We start from the raw sequence: 21,398 nt of genomic DNA, 5'->3' as shown, positions 1-21,398 counted from the left end.
GACTTAAAAACACATGCAAATGATAAACTTTCACTCTGATGGTTAAACTGCAATTAATCCGATAATGATAGGAAACCCAGCAACGGCGATGATCAGCTTCTCCTCCGTTTTCTCGGAAGCTCAAGTCGGCGGCGGCGGTGTGAACGAGGGGGAGGGTCGTCTCCGTGCCAACGGCTCCCCCCACAACACAGAGGCGAATTGCTAATGAGCTACTGCCGCTCTGCTGAAGCAAAGTCCCAGAAAACGGCACAGGTTTTGTGATTTTGGCTAAAAACGGCATAATCATCATTTAAAGACCACTGAGAATGTTTAAAAATAGCTCAAAATATGATCGGAGTGGGACTTTAAGAGGTCTTTTTTACTTTTTAGAGGTTTGTTTTGAAAGTATGGGTGAGGATTTTTCCTATAAAGTTTTTATTAGTGGTCCGAAGTACAAAGTCAGTGATCGAAGGAAAGTGGTTTTGTCAAATTACCTTTTAGGAACAGCCAAGATGGCAATTTGGAGGACACGGAAAAATAGGATCTTGGGAACTGGTTCAATTGATGCAGAGAGAGTTCTGAAGGGGATGGTTGCTGCTCGAATTAAAATTGAGTTTGCTTATTTCAAATTAGTTAATAATGTTATAGATTTTTCTGCAATGTGGTCGGTGGGAAGTGTTTTGTGTGAGGTTGGGGAGGATGAAATGTTGGTTTTGAAGATGTAATGAAAGGGCTGTAATCTATATTGATTGAATTTGTTTTTTTATTTTATTTTTAAATTATTTATAGTTTTGTAGATTTTGGATGACATATTGGAATGAATAATGATAAATAAATATGTTTTAAGCCTCTCTCTCTCTCTCTCTCTCTCTCTCTCTCTCTCTCTCTCTCTCTCTCTCAGTCTGAGGGTGTGCTGACTCCATTACACAGACCAAACGTGGAGCTCAATCCTGTTAAGAATGGTGAGATTTACTGTGAACCACAAATTAACACTGCTGTGTTATACTTGCATTAAACAACATTACACACATTATACTTTCAGCCAATTATGAAAAAAAAAAACTTTTCTGAATATCATTATAGTTTGAGTTAATCAAGAGATCTGAATGAACTCCTACACTTTTGTAGCTACTCCTACTCTTACTCACCAGAAGCATACAAAATTTCACCAACTCATTACTCTTCCTCCATCTTCCTCTTTGTCTCTGTTTCTCATCCCAAATGGAACAGGGGAAACACCTGTAGTTATTAAAGCTGAAACACTAAAGGATCGGGTTCCAGACACACCTGCTATCACCTACATCTCCATTACTGGTGAGGAAAAATATGTTTTCATGAATGTGCAACATCCATCTACATCCCTCGGGAGTCTTAGCACTTGTATGAAGATTGTTCCTCAGTACTTAATGCTGGGACTGGTTTGTAATTGGGGTTGAACGACTTCATACTTTTTAAAGTCGACATTTATGTGTTGAAAGTCGAGTCGACCAGTCGCTGATGACGTCATTGATGAACAAATCAGCTATGGCATATGACGCTCCTACATAACAGCTTATTTTTATAAGTTCATTTGTCTTTTTGGTTCATTATGTTTATCACAGATTTCTGCTCGTTCTAAATCAGATATAGATTAAGATTACATATAAATGAATGCATTAGTGTGAGAGAGCCATTGAGTGTGCATGTGTGTGTGCGAAATGCAGCAGCAGAATCCCAGATAGCATACATATCTGGGCCAACTATGAGGCACAAATGTATGGGATCAAATTCCCGCCAAATATATAGTGGTCATGTATCAAAAAATAATAAGCGTGAATCAAAAATTTTAAAACACATGTAAAAATATATTGCACAAACTGAAAAAAATTATGCAAAATGATCAGAAAAGCAAACAACGTGGTCACGGATCAAAATATAATAAGCGTGAATCAAGAAATAACAAGCATGAATAAAAACTTTAAACGCATTAAAAGTTATTTTGCACAAAACAAACTTATGGTCATGCTTTCTTAAAAAGTATGTTTTCCTTAGTTGTATTACTCTGTGCTTTGTGCTCTCTTGCATTTTCTGCTCATATTTTACTCTTTCGTACGCTTGTGCTGTTTTTCTCTTCGCTCTTCTTTCTATGTTCTGCGCTTGCTTTCCCAAATGTTGCAGTTTGAGTTTCATGTAAATTAGGGCGGGCTTAAGTGTCACCATTGGTCCACTAGTTCTAGATTGACAGCTACTCCTCTAGCCAATCAATCGAAGAGGGGAGTTGATGTCACACCAATGTGACTCGTGGCTACTGATGCTTACTTATACAGGGGAAGACGACAGTATAATTTAACTTTACAAAGACTTTCAAGCAGTAAAGCTATCTGAACTCTGGACATAAATAATTAAATTAATCTTTTTTGAGATACATGAGAATATTAATGTGCACACTGGTAATTGGTGTTAAACAATATTACTTGGCTCATGACGTCAATATGCACTGAAAAAAATGTGGAGTGACATTTACTTAAAAAAAGCTAGGCAAATTTTTCCACACAGAAAGTGCTTGTAATCTTTACTCGGGCTATTTCAATTAGTAATTAATTGTAAAAGTAATTAAATTGAACAAATTATAATTGAGTAATAATTAATCAAATTAATTCCTTAAAAGTTAACCATTTAAAATGAGTAAAATTTACAAAATATATTTTATTGCCAACATTGAAGACACCTGGTGTTAACAAGCAGAATCACTGAAGGAGAAAACCATAATTAAAGTCACCATTGTGGAGATCAGTGTGTGTTTTAGTTGGGCTCTTGCCCCTTTAATTATTAACTTTAAGTTTCGTTTGGCTGCTGTACATGAGTTATAACAGCCAGATGAACAAAGAGGAAAGGTGATCTGATGGTGTTGGTTGTGTTTTAACATAATCATTATTTCACAATTAGACCTGAATCCCTGAACTCATATAGAGTCCAATTTAGTTAGATTAACTATATTAATTATAGCAGCACTGTCCTTGTACGGCAGAATATTTGTAACTTTTACAATGTAAACAAAAATAATTTCCATTTCTCTTATACAAAAAATATCGCACGATATTGTTATGTGCATCTCGTCAGTAAAGCCGGTTCCTTGATTAGTAGTAAATCGCCATCACCTGCTTTCAGATGGAGCGGCATTTACTACAAAGAGCCGTAGTTAACTGACAAGCTGAGCCATATCGCATTAATATCGCGGACGTATCGCCAGCGATATTTAATGTGATATGGCTCAGCTTGTCAGTTAACTACGGCTCTTTGTACACAGCAAAAACTCCAGTGTTAAATTAACACTCCTGGGAGTGTATGAGTCCACACTCAAGAGTGTTTAAGTTAATGAGATAATTAAGTGATTAATTTGGTGATGATTGAACATTATTGAAGACACCTGATGTTAACAAGCAGAATCACTGAAGGAGAAAATCTCAAATTGTAAGTTACCGTTATGACGATCAATGGTTGCTTTAGTTGGACTCTTGAGCCTTATATTATTAACTTTAGATTTTGCTTGTCTGAGGTATCTGAGTTATAACTGCCAGATGAACAAAGAAAAAAAAGTGATCTGATGGTGTTGGTTATATTATGACAATCATCATTTGAACTTGAAAACTGAACTCATTAAAATCCTTCTTTCTGACTTCGATTTATGTTGTTGGTTACAGCATAACTGTGAATCTGCATAAATGCCCAGAATTTTTGATATAATATAAAGGATTTCTTAAAAGTTGTTGAAAAAAAAAATCATTCTTTTAGGCACACACAGATGTCAAGATTCAGTCTATGCATCTCAACAATGGTGACGAGCAGAATATTAAATTAGGAAAAGTAAATTACAAAGACAATTCAGATCATAATTTATTCATACCGCAATGCATGATGGGAGCCATTATTGAGTTGTGATTGGTGGCAGCCACTGCAACATGCTTTATTATTGTCACCATTGTTGAGATTCACAGGCTGATTATTGATGTCTGTGTTTTAAATGAATTTATCCGAATGTCTTTTGATCAGAGCAATGTTTATTAAATATTTTGAATTAAAGTACTGATAATCATATGCTGAAAAATCACAAAACTGCTGCTAACAAGTTAAACCAAACTATCTCAATAAGTTTCATTTTTCAGATCACAGCATGATTATGTCAAAACATAACCAACACTATAAGATAACATTTTACTTTGTTCATTTAACTGTTATAAATCAATAACAGCAGACAAACAACAGTAAATATTAAAGTAAACATATAATGGTCTAGAGCCCAACTAAAGCAAACACCCATCACCTTAATGGTAACTTACAATTTGTGATTTTCTCCTTCAGTGATTCTGCTTGTTAACATCAGGTGTCTTCAATAATGCTCAAGCATCACTAAATTAATCACTTAATTATCTCATCAGCCCTAAATGCCGCTCCATCTGAAAGCAGGTGATGGTGATTTACTACTAATCAAGGAACCGGCTTTACTGACAAGATGCGCATAACAATATCGCGATTTAAATCGCCCAGTCCTAGAATGATGGATCATCAAACAAACACAACTGTGATAGGTCGTCGTTAGGATGACAAATTTAACGATAACATATTGCCAGATAGACGTATACCGGCAACAGGTTGAGTTGCAGGCACACATGCAGTTTTAAAGGTGTCCTGCCGCGGAAAGATTTTTGCCAGCTGAGTTGATGGTCGTCTTCCCCTGCATCAGTAGCCACGAGTCGCAACTCCCCTCTTCGATTGATTGGCTAGAGGAGTAGCTGTCAATCTAGAACTAGTGGACCAATGGTGACACTTAAGCCCGCCCTAATTTACATGAAACTCGAACTGCAACATTTGGGAAAGCAAGCGCAGAACATAGAAAGAAGAGCGAAGAGAAAAACAGCACAAGCGTACGAAAGAGTAAAATATGAGCAGAAAATGCAAGAGAGCACAAAGTACAGAGTAATACAACTAAGGAAAACATACTTTTTAAGAAAGCATGACCATAAGTTTAAGTTATGTGTAAAATAACTTTTAATGCATTTAAAGTTTTTATTCATGCTTGTTATTTCTTGATTCGCGCTTATTATATTTTGATCCGTGACCACGTTGTTTGCTTTTCTGATCATTTTGCATAATTTTTTTCAGTTTGTGCAATATTTTTTACATGTGTTTTAAAATTTTTGATTCACGCTTATTATTTTTTGATACGTGACCGCTATATATTTGGCGGGAATTTGATCCCATACATATGGCTCAGTACTGGCAGTGGGAAAGGTCAAATGGGCCGTATCTGGCCAACACACATCAAACTGGTTTTCAAGCAGATCGCCTGTCAATCAAACTCCCTGTGAAAGGTGAATTTTCCAGCTTTCCGTGTTTTCACTGTTATACGGTAGGGGGCGCTATTACACATCTTCTGAAAGAGTACAGAATCTCCAGATCAAAACACATGCAAGAAAGATGCAGAAACATGCAAACTCATATAATGTGCATATTTAAAATAATATGATCATCAACATGAAATAGCATATAAATCAAAACTACCTAATCTTACTGAATGAAATGTCGACCCAGGATGAGCTACAGGACTGTGAAGCTTTAGGGGTGTTGATGGACTCCATCTACTCCATCTGTGTTTTGATCATTGTACTGAATCCAATCTGAATGTAGTCTTTGAAAAAAAAAAAAAAAGAATGCATGAAGCTAGAATTAAAAATATATGTATTTTTGGGAAAATGTTCAAAAACGCTGTGTATCCTGCGTTAAACTTAAAGAATTTGAAACTGTGCAGATACAAAACCAAACCGTGTCAAAATGTTGCAGAAATATTCCATCCTGACAAAGATAATAATAAGCTGAATTCTCAGCCTGCTCTTTCCTCCTTCCAGGTGAAGAGATCTCTCAGACAGTCGAGCAGGCCATCAGTGGAGACTTCATGGGTCACCTTAATGTCCAGCCCAGTGGTGATGGAGAGCAGATCATCAGTGGAGACTTCATGGGTCACCTTAATGTCCAGCCCAGTGGTGATGGAAAGTCAAACATGAACAATAAATTTGCTGCTCTAATAAAAGACGTGATCTGCGGCGCCCTCAAGTGGCTGGTTCTCGACAAACAACTGGCAGACGGCTCCTTTAAAAAGGATTCAGCTGTACTTCATGAAGAGATAGTGGTAAGTTGAAAGTGGCCTGTTTGTGTTCACCTGTGTTCAGAAAAGAATGATGAAATAATCCAGAACCAGGTATTTATTTCTCTGTGGTTGTCAGTAGTAACACATGAAATACTCACTATAGTGAACTAACACTGTAAAAAATAAAATCTTTAAAAAACGGTCAATGACTGTCATCTATGGCTGCCAAACAAAATCCATAAAATATCCTAACTGAAATAAAGTGCAAAAAACAAACAGAAATTTTCCTTGAATGATTTATAGAAAAACACTTATTTGAATTATTTCCTGAATTATTACGATAAAAAAAACGTAAAAACGGTCAAATGACTGTCAGCAATGGTTGCCATACAAAAAACGTAAAATTAAAGTCAAATATCCTAATTTAAATAAAGTGCAAAAGTCTTTTACAGAAATGTTCATTAAACTTCTTAACAGAAACAGTTATTTTACAAATATCTCCTGAATTTGTACTGATAAACACATAAAAAGTGAATCTCTTGCAGTGAACTACACGCATGATTTACTGTGAGTATATGTCACTACATCAGCAACTACACAGTTACTGTCTTTAAATAAAGCAACACACAACATATCATCAGTGTTTCTCTGCTCATCCTAGATTGAAGCTCAGGCTCTACTCTTCAACACAATGGTAACAGACAATACAGAAACACTTTAAACCCCAACAGAACATTAAACACTACCAGATCTCTCAAGATCTCAGCATCTTCACTTATTACAATCCAGACTTTATTTCTTTCATACTAACAATCTTGTTGAGAATTAACAGAGGTTGAAGTTGCTGTTTTATTGAAAATAATAAAGGTAGCTTTAGTTATGCTCTTGACCCTTGAACATTAGTTTTATTTTGGCTGCTTTAACTGTGTGTCTCTGAAACTCTTTCAGTCTTTTAGTGATGTCATCATGTGGCCTGATTTATTCATACCACCTGAACTCTAATATCTGATTAAGTCGTTAAATATTAGTTGTTAAAGGACAAGTTCGGTATTTTACACTTAAAGCCCTGTTTACAGATCGTTTCTGATGAAATAGAATGGTTAAGATTAAAATTTGGACAAATGCTGCTGTCCCGAGAATTTTAGGTTTCTTTCGCTTTCCCCAAAACCTCCAGAATGGGTGTATAGGTGCACTGGAACAATCCTTCATAAAACGCATTAAACTTTCGTTTACAAAGACGTGAAACTCACCGAGTGTTTAGGGTTGTTCACTGATATGCTCACACAAAAATCGCTGCAAAATATGCTTTCCAACAGGTTTTATCGTAGTTTTTGTCTCCTCCATTGACTTGTATTGGATGTGCTGTGAGGTACGGTATTACTCTGCGCGGAAACTGAAATGGGGTTGTTTTCTTCTTCTTCTTCTTGTTTTTTTTTTTTTTTACGGCGGATCGCAAACTGAAATGCCAGTGGTTTGCTTGCAAAGGTGCATTATCGCCACCAACTGGGCTGGAGTGTCTATTATTCAAGCTCTCAACGGAAAAATCTACGGGTGTGAGACGTTTGGAAAAATAGGTCCACAGTTTTACAACGAATGGTAAAACACCTGTTGGAAGGCATCTTTTGCAGCGATTTTTGTGTGAAAATAACAGTGAACACCCCTGACCAGTGACCACTCGGTGAGTTTCACGTCTTTGTAAACGAAAGTTTAATGCATATTAGGAAGGATTGTTCCAGTGCACCTATACACCCATTCTAGAGGTTTTGGGGAAAGCGAAAGAAACCTAAAATTCTCGAGACAGCAGCATTTGTCCAAATTTTAATCTTAACCGTTCCATTTCATCAGAAACGATCTGTAAACAGGGCTTTAAGTGTAAAATACCGAACTTGTCCTTTAACTTTGCATGCCAATACTGCTGTGATACTCTGAACGATTTTATGAAGCCATCATACATAACATTTTTTGACAAGATCACAGGGTTGCCAACTTTGGGACTTTGGCTGGAGTGAGACTCTGAAAAATGTTTGGTAACCCTAATTTTTAAAATGTCAGTCATTGTTTACTTAGTATAAACCCTGATTTATGCAAAAACAACAACAACAACAACAAAAAAACTAATAGAATGGAAACACTTTTTCAAAACCTGCAATTAATTTATTTTTTGCACTATAAAAAAATAAAGATGGAGGTGATTTAATAACAAACATGTAAAACAACTTCAAAACAATAAGAAATCTCAAAACAAAAGGGACACATAATAGTTACTCCACCTCCCCAGAAAACCACAACACACAAGTTTCACAAATTAAGTTAGGCCTGTTGTAGCCTATGCCACAGTGGCAGTTTTGGCCTGTTTCACTACCTTTGCAGGAGGCTCGTGTCTGAAGCAGGGTTCAAGGCTGCTCATTTTTTGCTAACACATCTGTGCTAACATTGGTAAGACAGGTTCATATTTTGAGTTGTGGTGGGGTATCAGGTGGAGGGCACACTATCCATATTTTAATGTAGCCTAGTGTAAAAAAAAAAAAGAACAACTGAACATAATTAATATTGTGACAAAAAAATAATAATTCAGCGAGCTCATCTAACAAAACGTAATTTGTACAATGAGCCTATTTTTATTGAGCAATTAGCTAGCCCACATAACGCACGTCAGACAACGTTCGCAACTTTAGTTGAAGTCTGTACTCTCACACAGACTGATTAGGCAAGGCTACGTCTGTAGTGAAAGGCACACCATTTTATTATCCGCTTACCTAGATTGTCATCCAAACTTTCAAACGAGCATCAGTGGCTCCGACTCCGAACCTGTGCTCTGAACTCTCTCTGAACTTCTCACACGCAACTGATGTATCAGGTGCAAGGTTTTCAGCCAATCAACGATCAGAATGCTGTAGGCAGTTGTTACAGCCTTAACTCTTCTCCTGTCATTAATACAGAAAATTAACGAATTGAGAGGGGAGAAAATGGATTTTGGCGTGACATTTCTTGCGTGTGTGTGAGATTGATGCTGAAAGCGTGAGTGTCACGCCAGATGCGTGAGAGTTGGCAACCCTGAGATCATATAGACACACATCCAGGAAATGCACACTTTAGAACCATTTTAAACACTACATCATGACCCATCTGCGTAGGACTGGGCGATATATATCGTGAGATTGTTATGCGCATCTCGTCAGTAAAGCCGGTTCCTTGATTAGTAGTAAATCGCCATCACCTGCTTTCAGATGGAGCGGCATTTACTACACAGCAAAAACTCCAGTGTTAAATTAAAGGGGTCATGAACTGGATTGTTTTATTATTTTATAATGTTGCCTGGGGTGCCCTTATAATGTTAGTAAGATTTTTACATCAAAAATTGTCATAATTTATAAATAAAAGCCATTTTTCCAAGCCTGATTTCAGCCTCAGATTTGAACGCTCTGTTTTAAGGGGCGTGTCTGCTGTGAGACTGCAGTGCAAACGCCCTCTGCTGTGATTGGCTGACATGCTTGCATATGAAATAGCTAGTATTACATGAACTCTCTCAAAAACTTTTACTACGTTTTTACTATCACAGCTATCGAGATTAACAAATCGTGAAAAGTATCGTTTAAAGCATTATATTTAAATCTATTACATCGCATGAAAGGTTGCAGCATGATGAGCACTGACTGAGCAGATGACAGACAGTCTGTTGATCGCGTGAATAGAGATCTTATCATTGCAATGCAATTTTTGCACTCTCACAAATGCTTACACCAAATCACAATGCAAACACAATGTGAATACACAGTAAGAGCTTCGTTGTGTAGTGTAACAGTGTCATTATTTCATCACGAGTTTGGTAAGTGTCCAGATAAGCTCTCGCGGCGCGCGCTGTGCTGTTTGATTGACAGCTTGGGCGATTGGAAAGGGATCGTTCTTTGATCGCTTTCTGTATATAATTTAATAACAGTTTAAAAAAGATTATTTTCATAATACTACGAGAAATTATGTGAAGTTGATCGTTTAGTCACTGATGCAAACAGTATTGAACGATTTTAAGAGAAATATCTGAACTTGAATAATTACACAGAAATCACTGATCGCAGATCAGGCATTAGAATACACATGGTTACTTACATGTTGCTGGCAGATCCGTGTCGGGAAATTGTGATTGACTGATTTAATAAAGTTTAAACATACTTGAATCCGAAGGAAGCTTATGCAGACTGTCTTCTTCCACAAACAGCAGGGGGGCAGGGTTTCATATTATTTTGAAGGTTCCCCGGGCGCCGCCATTGGCTAGCAGAACTTCACCTGCTGTTAGCATCCCATTGACTCCCATTCATTTTGGCGTCACTTTGACAGCGAATAACTTTACATCTGAGGCGTTTAAAGACTCCATTTGTCCATTGTTTATTTCTTAAGAAACACGAAAATGTATAAAAGGCTCCATTACCTTGTATCTAACGTTATGGCCCCGTAGATGCAGTTTTTGTCAAAATAGGCTAACGATTGCGTCATAACAAGCGACTCTCTGTCGCACAGTAGAGAATTACCGTATGGACAGGAGGAGAAGCTCGCACGCAATCGGGGGGACGTGGAGGCAAAATGACAAAGTAATTAATCAGAATACTTAGCAAAAGTTACTTCTGCTCCTATCTCATGGACACCTCCTACTCACACTCTCCGTCTCTGCAAGATTCGGGAAGGGAATGATTCAGATTTCTCTTGGCACAGCTACTAGAAGACAGACGGGTTGCTCACGTCACATCTACGTCGTCAAGCTCTGTTTGAGTCTGCGCAGTACGCTCGACCATCAGGAAGTGAGAGCTTCTAATTTACTTCACTTGTCTCCGTTGAATCCAATGAGGTCGCTGTGTCCAGTTTATATACTGTCTATGACAAACAGGAGCTGCACAATATTTAGTAAACAGCATGTTTATTGCTTGGAAGTAGCTCGATCCGGTTTAGCAATTATCATGTCGTCCTATGTTATTTAGCATGTTTGGGCGAATCGGTGGGCGGGTCTAAACAGGCCGTGTTGAAGTAGGCATTGATCTTCTTTTGTGGAGGCGGTGTTTTATCCTCTTTGACGTCATAGTTCCCCACTTTGAAAAACGAGTCGTTTGCTGAGCCTGATGTCTATAAAAGCTTTTATTGGACTAACAAGGTAGTTTTCAGTTCTGAAACTTACAGGATATTATTATAGTATGATGATCTCTTATATGTCAAAAGCTCAAGGAAATTTTGATTTCTCAGTTCATCACCCCTTTAACACTCAAGAGTGTTAAAGTTAATGAGATAATTAAGTGATTAATTTAGTGATGATTGAGCATTATTGAAGACACCTGATGTGAACAAGCAGAATCACTGAAGGAGAAAATCACAAATTGTAAGCCACCGTTATGGCGATCAATGTTTTGCTTTAGTTGGGCTCTTGACCCTTTTATGTTTACTTTAAATTTTCTTTGTCTGCTGTTATTGATTTATAACAGTCAAATGAACAAAGAAAAGTGTGATCTGATTGTGTTGGTTATGTTTTGACATAATCATACTGTGATGCATTGACTGAATCTTGATGTCTGTGTGTGCCTAAAAGAAAGTTTTTTTTTTTAAACAACTTTTAAGAAATCCTTTTTATTATCTAAAATTCTGGATATTTATGCAGAATCACAGTTATGCTGTAAACAACAACATAAATCAAAAACATAAAGTTCAAATGATGATTGTAATAATATAACCAACACCATCAGATCACTTTTTTTCTTTGTTCATCTGGCAGTTATAACTCAGATACAGCAGCCAGACAAAATCTGAAGTTAATAATATAAGGGTCAAGAGCCCAACTAAAGCAAACACTGATCACCATAACGGTGGCTTACAATTTTAGATTTTCTCCTTCAGTGATTCTGCTTGTTAACATCAGGTGTCTTCAATAATGATCAATCATCACTCAATTAATCACTTAATTATCTCATTAACTTCAACACTCTTGAGTGTGGACTCATATACACTCCCAGGAGTGTTAATTTAACACTGAAGTTTTTGCTGTGAAAGAGCCGTAGTTAACTGACAAGCTGAGCCATATCGCATTAATTATCGCTGGCGATACGTCTGCGATATTAATGCGATATGCAGAGGTGGAGAGTCCAGGGGTCAGAAAGTAAAAGTCCTGCCATATATTTATTCCACCCATGAACTCACACAGCAAACACTCCAGTGTTAAATGAACTCTCCTGTGAGCTTATTTGGCTCCAGACTCAAGAGTGTTAAAGTTAATGAGATAATTTAGTGATTGATTGAGTGATGATTGACCATTATTGAAGACACCTGATGTTAACAAGCAGAATCACTGAAGGAGAAAATCTCTTTTTTAAGTTGCCATTATGGTGATCAGTGTTTGCTTTAGTTGGGCTCTTGACCCTTAAACTAATAACTTTAGATTTTGTTTGGCTGTTGTATCTGGGTTATAACTCTCAGATGAACAAAGAGAAACGTTGATCAGGTGGTGTTGGTTATGTTTTGACATAATCATAATTTGACCTGAATCACAAAACTCATTTAGAGAGTTAAGTTTACCTTGTTGATTACAGCAGCCTGTGATTCTAATATTATGCCATGTTAATCATTTTCAATGTAATCAGAAATATTTCTTGAAAGTTGTTCTGATCAAAAGACTTTGAAAAAATATATTATTTGGACACACTGACACCAAGAATCAGCCTGTGATTCTCAACAATGGTGACAATAATAAAGCATGTTGCAGTGCATTCTGGGTGCCACCAATCAAAACTCATCTATGGCTCCCATCATGCATTGCGGTATGAATAAATTATGATCTGAATTGTCTTGTTTTCCTAATTGAATATTCTTTTTGTCACCATTGTTGAGATTCATACACTGAATATTGATGTCTGTGTGTGCCTTAAAGAAAGATTTTCTTTTTCTTTATCAGAACAACTTTTAAGAAATAATTTGAATTATATTGCAAAATCTGGATTTTAATCTGTAGAATTACTGTGATGTTGTAATGACCAATATACATTTAAGTCAGAGATTAGTCTTTAAATGAGTTCAGTGATTCAGATCAAATTATGATTATGTTAAAATATAAACAACACCACCTGATCAATTTTTCTTTTTGTTCATCTGGCTGTAATAACTCAGATCATCAGCCAAACAAAATCTAAAGATGATCATTTGAAGGTCAACTGCCCAACTAAATCGAACACTGATATCCATAATGGTGACTAAAATTGTGATTTTTCTCCTTCAGTGATTCTGCTTGTTAACATCAGGTGTCTTCAATAATGGTCAATCATCACTCAATCAATCACTTAATTATCTCATTAACTTTAACACTCGTGAGTCTGGAGCCAAATAAACTCCCAGGAGAGTTCATTTAACACTGGAGTTTTTGCTGTGTGAGTTCATGGGTGGAATAAACATATGGCAGGACTTTTACTTTCTGACCCCTGGACTCTCCACCTCTGGCGATATGGCTCAGCTTGTCAGTGAACTACGGCTCTGTGTAGTAAATGCCGCTCCATCTGAAAGCAGGTGATGGCGATTTACTACTAATCAATTAACCGGCTTTACTGACGAGATGCGCATAACAATCTCACGATATATATCGGCCAGCCCTACATCTGCGTCATCTTCTCAGTTCTCGCGCATGCGTCGTGGCGCTCTCGTGAACTCACGTCAGAGGCCCACACGGAAGAAAATTAATAGCTGAGTAAAGTTTTTTTTTTTTTTTTTTTGCGCACAAAAAGTATTCTCGTCACTTGATAAACTTAAGGTTGAGTATTTTATCAATGTCTTTACTAACTTTTCTGCACTGTAAAAAAGATTACACTGATTTTATTGATATCTAATCAATAAAATTGAGGCAACAGATTACAAGCAATATTAATTAAATTTAACAAATTAGAATTGAGTAATAATTAATCAAATTAATTCCTTAAAAGTTAACCATTTAAAATGAGTAAAATTTACAAAATATCTTTTATTGCCAACATTGAAGACACCTGGTGTTAACAAGCAGAATCACTGAAGGAGAAAACCATAATTAAAGTCACCATTGTGGAGATCAGTGTGTGTTTTAGTTGGGCTCTTGACCCTTAAATTATTCATTTTAAGTTTTGTTTGGCTGCTGTACATGAGTTATAACAGCCAGATGAACAAATAGAAAAGGTGATCTGATGGTGTTGGTTGTGTTTTAACATAATCATTATTTCACAATCATTTGATCTGAATCACTGAACTCATATGGAGTCCAATTTATGAGTTAGGTTTATTTTATTATGACATTCATCATTTGAACTTGATCACTGAACTTCTTGAGATCCTTCTTTCTGACTTCGATTTATGTTGTTGGTTACAGCATATCTGTGGTTCTGCATAAATATCCAGAATTTTTGATACAATATAAAGGATTTCTTAAAAGTTGTTTAAAAAAAAAAACATACTTTTAGTCACACGCAGACGTCAAGATTCAGTCTATGCATCTCAACAATGGTGACGAGCAGAATATTCAATTAGGAAAAGTAAATTACAAAGACAATTCAGATCATAATTTATTCATACCGCAATGCATGATGGGAGCCATTAATGAGTTGTGATTGGTGGCAGCCACTGCAACATGCTTTATTATTGTCACCATTGTTGGGATTCACAGGCTGATTATTGATGTCTTTGTTTCTAAATTAATTTATTTGAAAGTCTTTTGATCAGAACAATGTTTATGGAATATTTTGGATTATAAGTAAAGTACTGATAATCATATGCTGTTAAATCACAAAGCTGCTGGTCAAAACATAACCAACACTATCAGATCACACTTTGCTTTGTTCATTTAACTGTTATAAATCAATAACAGCAGACAAACAACAGTAAAATTTAAAGTAAACATATAAGGGTCAAGAGCCCAACTAAAGCAAACACTGATCACCATAATGGTAATTTATAATTTGTGATTTTCTCCTTCAGTGATTCTGCTTGTTAACATCAGGTGTCTTCAATAATGCTCAATCATCACTAAATTAATCACTTAATTATCTCATTAACTTTAACACTCTTGAGTGTTAATTTAACACTCATATTTTAACACTTTACACTCCTGAGTGTGGACTCATATACACTTCCAGCCCCCAGGAGTGTTAATTTACCACCGCTCCATCTGAAAGCAGATGATGGCGATTTACTACTAATCAAGGAACCGGCTTTACTGACGAGATGCGCCTAACAATATCGTGCGATATATCGCCCAGCCCTACAGACATGTAATACTTCGATTCAAGACTATTCAAAGTGTTGGAGGAAACAGCAGAGCAAGTGAGCGATCGTGTCATTGATGCGGAAGCAGTTCAGTTCAGAGCATCTGAGTAAATTGTGAGATTTGTGAGAGAAAATAGACAAATGGCTAATAAAAACTTGTACCGTGAGGATGTGTTGCAAATGTTATTCGCCGATTCTTACTCTAAAGGGGAATATTTGCCTTTTGGAAATGACGATCGGCCATCTAATGATCGCGCTTCTCCCGGTACATCTTTGCTGCGCAATGGTGCCGCCCGTGCCTCTCCTGGTACATCTTTGCTGCGCAATGGTGCCGCCCGCGCCTCTCCTGGTACATCTTTGCCGCGCAATGGTGTCGCCCGCGCCTCTCCTGGTACATCTTTGCCGCGCAATGGTGTCGCCCGCGCCTCTCCTGGTACATCTTTGCCGCGCAATGGTGTCGCCCACGCTTCTCCCGGTACATCTTTGCCGTGCAATGGTGCCGCCCGCGCCTCTCCTGGTACATCTTTGCCGCGCAATGGTGCCGCCCACGCTTCTCCCGGTACATCTTTGCCGCGCAATGGTGCCGTCGCGCCAGGCGCGAGTGTTCACGAAGCACAAACAGATCATTTTGACCATTTGCCCAACGGGGATGGGGGTGGCAGGGGTGGACATGGTCTTAGTGTACATAGGAGAGCTGATGAACTGATCAAAAAGTAGGCTACTGTTCACATGTGTTTTACTACTAAAGTATTGTAATATAGTAATAATTTAGTACTTTTTCCTATTTTATTGTTGGTTTCCTCTTTTCCGTTTATCTGGAATGAGGATAAAAAGACAAACAAACAAAAAAGCATGTAAATAGATTCCAACATCAATTCAATATCTACTATTTCCTGAATATTACTGATGAGCTGATCAAAAAGTAGGCTACTGTTCACATGCGTTTTACTACTATATATAGTAATAATTTAGTACTTTCTCCTGTTATTGTTGGTTTCCTCTTTTCTCTTTTGGAATGAGGATAAAAAAATAAAAATAAAACATGCAAATAAGTTCAAACATCAGTTCAATATCTACTATTTTCTGAATATTATGAAATTCAAGAGGGCTGCCTCCTGATGACGTCATAATATGCAAATTAGATGAGTATATTTACACCCCACATAAACTTTCAGTCATCCCCAACATTTTTCTAATTCACAGTAGGCTAGATCTCTATCTTTAAGCCTTTTCAAGCCACAAGCTTTTGAAATTTTGATGTCAAAATCCAGTATTTTTTCAAAAAAACCTTGCCGCCTAAAGGGTTAAGTTAATTGAAATAAATAATGTTACATAAATCCAACGTAACCTAGTTATGTGGGACCTGTTGACATAAAAAATTTAATTAAAGCCAACATAGCATTTTTTTGTGTGATACTAAACAGCATTTGAGTGTGTTGAAAGTTATAATGTTATTCTATGTGTTAGTTTGTTGGAAGTATGAGAATAGCAGTAAGCTAGATCAACATTAGAATAACATACTGATCATTTTCTAAAATTTCATCATGTTGAGCTATATAACATTGATTTGTTTCTTGTACATTTGCTCACCTGTCTAATAAAGTAACATTACATGCAAGAGCGGCGTCTCTGTCAAGTCCATGTTTGTCGCAGACGTGGAGCTCTGCATCTCGAAAACGCCACGCCGATATTGATCCTCGTTTTAGTTCTCCTTTTGTCTCAAAGTCCACTTGCCATGATCCATAATGTTTGAACGAAACAACAACAGCATGCCGCTAAACATTGTGCAGTTGTCCACATCTGTCGCCATGGTTACTATGGCAGTACAAGTGGAAACCAGGGATAACGATATTACGTCATTGACAAGCGACCAGGGACGGGCACTTTTTAAAATTGTGAATTTCTTTGAATTTATAAATTCTTGGAAACATTTAGGATAATGGAAGTACACAATTGATAGAAATATATAACTCTGTGCAAGTGGTTTTTGGATATTTTGATACAAAATTCTTACATATTGTACCTTTAATAAAATAAAATAAAAACTGACAGCATCCGACATCCCCGTGACTTTTCATGTGAGTTTCTCGGCGCGCTATTGTCACGCTTCTAGTTACATCAAGCATGAACTCAACCCTCTCATGCACGTGCTGCTGAACGTTGGTCTGAAGCAATGGTCTACAGTTTAAAAAAAGTTTCAAATATTGGTATTTTTCTTACAAACACTTATCATTTCACTTCAGAAGCCATTGATCCATCCATTGGGATCATATGGATTACCGTGGTTATTGCTTTATGCGCTGTTTGATGGTTCAACCTTTAGGAACCCATGAGCTTGTATTAACAGAACTTTTTTTATTTTTTTTATTAACTTTTGTTTGTTTTCATCTGTAATTTGTGTGCCATGGGAGTAAACGATTAATAAATGGTGAGGACATTTCTGGGTGTACTGTATTTTATTTTAACAATACAGAATAGCAAGATGCATGAGATTCCGTCTTAAGATTCATCAGTGGAAAGAAAGAAGAAGAGGAACAAGTGGCGGTGGAAGCCAAGCAAGAGAAACAAATAAGTGTTGTAAATCTGTTTTGAAATGTATGTTTTCAAACATAACTGGGCCTGTCAGTGCATAAAATTGCAGCCGTTTTAGTTTGGGCTTTTGTGTTTCAAGTCAAATAAAACTGATATCACACAATCTGAGATCACTCGGTAACCTTTATTTGAAAAACAGTCATCATTCAGAAAAAAAAAAAACTTAAAATGATTAAAACACACACATAATATGATTGTTTTGTGATATAGTATGTTTATGTGTGCTTTATTCCAGGGTGATCTACAAGGTAAAGATGCCGATGCCTCTCTGACAGCCTTCGTTGTGATTGCCATGCAAGAGGGCAGAGGGATCTGTGCTGGATCAGTCGGTGTAAGTGAATTTTTTTACCTCCAGTGGCCGCTCTGGGATTTCTAAAATAGAGGAAGCACATTAATAATAGCGGTCTTGGCATCCTCTCCCAAAACATTTTTGAAATATTATTAACTGCTTTAAAATGTCTTTTTGAATCACTTTTAGACATACAATGTAAAACATGAAAATGAAACTTGCAGCAAGGAAATATAAATATAATTGCACTCACCTTGCCTTTCACCTGAAGAAAAAAATCCATCCTTCTGTTCTTTTTTTAATGTCCGTGTTGGTTCCTTTAGTAAAGCTGACTGCCTGTATAACTTAGGAGTGGGGTCTTCATTCATTTATAATTTGTAGCTTCTGCTAGAATGGATTCTTTTTAAATTTGTTGGCGATCAAATATTCAATATTTCATCTCTCCATAATTAACCCTCTGAGGTCTAAGGGCATTTTTTCACTTTTTCTTCGATTTTACATATCTTATTAAATTCACCTTTTAAAGGCAATTACATAACATAATCCCATGTGTTTTATATCAAAATGTGCAGAGAAAACCCAGCTCTCTTACTGATGACCACTTCTCACCACTTGTCCTAGAGCAGTGTGTAAAGAGAGAGAGAGAGGGATAATTTGGCTCTAAAAGGTGAAAAATATAAGTCCGATTTTTGAAATTCTTCAAATATCTTGTGGAAACATACCATTACTCATGTGGACAAATTATTTTGGTCCTTGATATGGGTTCCCCAAAGTCTTAGGGTCACAAAAGTAGTGTAATATATGAATAAAATAGTAGATAATGAATAATAATTGTCTAAAGTGACATTTTGAAAAATCGTTTTTTAGTACAAGTTTTGTCTGTGACTCTACCTTCACCAAATGTTAGAGGGACTGAGATAAAGTAGGACTAAAATAACTTTCTACTACATATCAAGCTTTATGGGATGTGTGCAAATGAAAAAGTAGCATTACAAAAGGTCTTTCTTTCAAGCAAAATGTTCACTTTGTGAAAAAAGCTCACTACTAACAATTTTCACAAAATGTACACATTTTCATGTTTTCTTGTCTATGGCATGTCAACTTTTCAAAAAAAAATTTCAAACTAAAGATGAACTATATATTAGAAATAGTGCTGGTTGATCCTGGGGGGTACGGGACCTCTTGGCTGGCCGGGTTGGTGATGATGGTTGCTGTGTAAGGGCTGGTGGTGACCTGGTGACTGGTGGCAGGCGCAGGTGAGGCTGCCTGTGTTACTGGGCCCTGGTAGCTGTGAATCCTCTCTGAAAAAAACACAAAAACAAATAAGTTAGGACAAATAAGTTAGGACTTGCATTATCAATTTGGCCAAAACATATTGATTCATCATTACAAGAGATAATGTTATTCAAATTGTGAATTGAGGTGAAGAAATATTACATTAGTTATCAAAAGGAGACCACCAAGAACAGCCTACATGCCTACAACGTTACTATTTGTAAGTGTACCCCAGTTTTACACAAGAAAATAACTTTTAGCAGTACATAAAGTAAACACTTTGCTAAAGGTGCAGTCAATTTGTCAAAGTTCAGATACACAAAGCAGCACAGCGCAGCTTTTTTTAGCCAATATGGTCACAGTTAGCCTGGCACAAAGTGCACCATGCGAACAATGTTTTTTATAAAATAAATACGCTTACCCGTCTTCAACTGGATCTCTTCTGTGATCATAATCCTCATCTTCATCAGAAGAAAATCCATCAGGCTCAGAAACTCACCTTTCATCCTCGTCGCTGCTCTCCAAAACCGCCGCAAGTACGTCTGTCAATGTCTTTGCCATTATCTCTCCTCGTCTTCTTCTTTATACATGTTTTTGCCATGTTTTTTCGCGGCCTTTTTTACTCTGTCTCTCCATGTCAGCTTGGTATTTTCCTCACTGTGAGGAGATGGGAGGGAACTTAGGGATTTCAACCGCATCTATTGGTTGGTTTCACACAAAATGCAGACAGGCAAGCTAGCCCACCAATCACGCAAGGTGAATGGTCATCTTGTCTTCCCTCTTGCTCTCTGTATGAGTCACGTATGATCTTGCGAGAATAAGGACGTTGAAGCTGAGAATCTATCGATTACGGCAAAATCAGAACCATTTATGTGTGCTGCACAATCGCGGAGATATTAATAGAAACATTTAGTAAACATCGAGTTGACGCGCCCGCGCATGATTCGACCTCAGGGGGTTAAGGTAGTTAATTGCTAAGTTAGATTAGCAGCAGGAGCAGTTTAAAATATTATCACATAATTTATGTCTCTGCAATGATTAAAATGCACCATGAAAGGCTGCCCTCCTCGGCCATATAGTTTTTCTCAGCACTTATTGCTGAAAGTGACATGCTTGATTGTGATTGGCTATTTTCTTTTAGTAACGGAAGGAAAAGTCTCCAGCTATGGATATGCTTCCGCATCTCTATCCCCTCAGACTCGCATAATTGCACAGTTTTCTGATTTGGACATTCAGGGAAGAGCAGCGGTGTGGTGGTTCAGAGTTCAGTGATATTTTATGGTGTTACTGTCACAGGTCGGGGTGGGCAACTACCAGGAAATGACCCAGCCGCACCCCTCTTGAATTTGGGACACCACTGTGAGGAGCCGAGAATAGTGGCTTCTTCAACAAAGCTGAACTGGTTCTCTTCACGGGGCTCAGGCGGACAGAGAATAGTGGCTTCTTCAACGAAGCTGAACTGGTTCTCTTCACGGGGCTCAAGCGGACAGAGAATGGTGGCTCCTTCGGCAAAGCTGAACTGGTTCTCTTCACGGGGCTCAGGTGGACAGAGAATGGTGGCTTCTTCAGCGAAGCTGAACTGGTTCTCTTCACGGGGCTCAGGCGGACAGAGAATGGTGACTTCTTCAGCGAAGCTGAACTGGTTCTCTTCACGGGGCTCAGGCGGACAGAGAATGGTGGCTTCTTCAGCGAAGCTGAACTGGTTCTCTTCACGGGGCTCAGGCGGACAGAGAATGGTGGCTTCTTCAGCAAAGCTGAACTAGTTCTCTTCACGGGGCTCAGGCGGACAGAGAATGGTGGCTTCTTCAGCGAAACTGAACTGGTTCTCTTCACAGGGGGTCAGGCGGACAGAGAATGGTGGCTTCTTCAGCGAAGCTGAACTGGTTCTCTTCATGG

At 37.6% G+C, this 21,398-nt stretch overlaps 1 protein-coding gene across 1 annotated transcript in view; it reads left to right on the top strand.

The window, feature by feature from the left end:
• Window positions 1-21,398, top strand: part of LOC311077827 (complement C3-like) — a 140,907-nt gene that overhangs the window by 92,424 nt on the left and 27,085 nt on the right. The window contains exons 21-24 of the mRNA XM_084106458.1: window positions 881-941; window positions 1,210-1,293; window positions 5,862-6,142; window positions 18,174-18,269. Of these exons, the coding sequence (XP_083962584.1) occupies window positions 881-941; window positions 1,210-1,293; window positions 5,862-6,142; window positions 18,174-18,269 (522 nt within the window). The remainder of the gene's footprint in view (window positions 1-880; window positions 942-1,209; window positions 1,294-5,861; window positions 6,143-18,173; window positions 18,270-21,398) is intronic.

Source organism: Abramis brama, assembly GCF_963993115.1.
Source record: "Abramis brama genome assembly, chromosome: 2".
Taxonomy (NCBI): Eukaryota; Metazoa; Chordata; class Actinopteri; order Cypriniformes; family Leuciscidae; genus Abramis; species Abramis brama.
The sequence above is the reverse complement of the archived record's forward strand: the minus strand, read 5'-3'. Positions and strand labels throughout refer to the sequence as shown.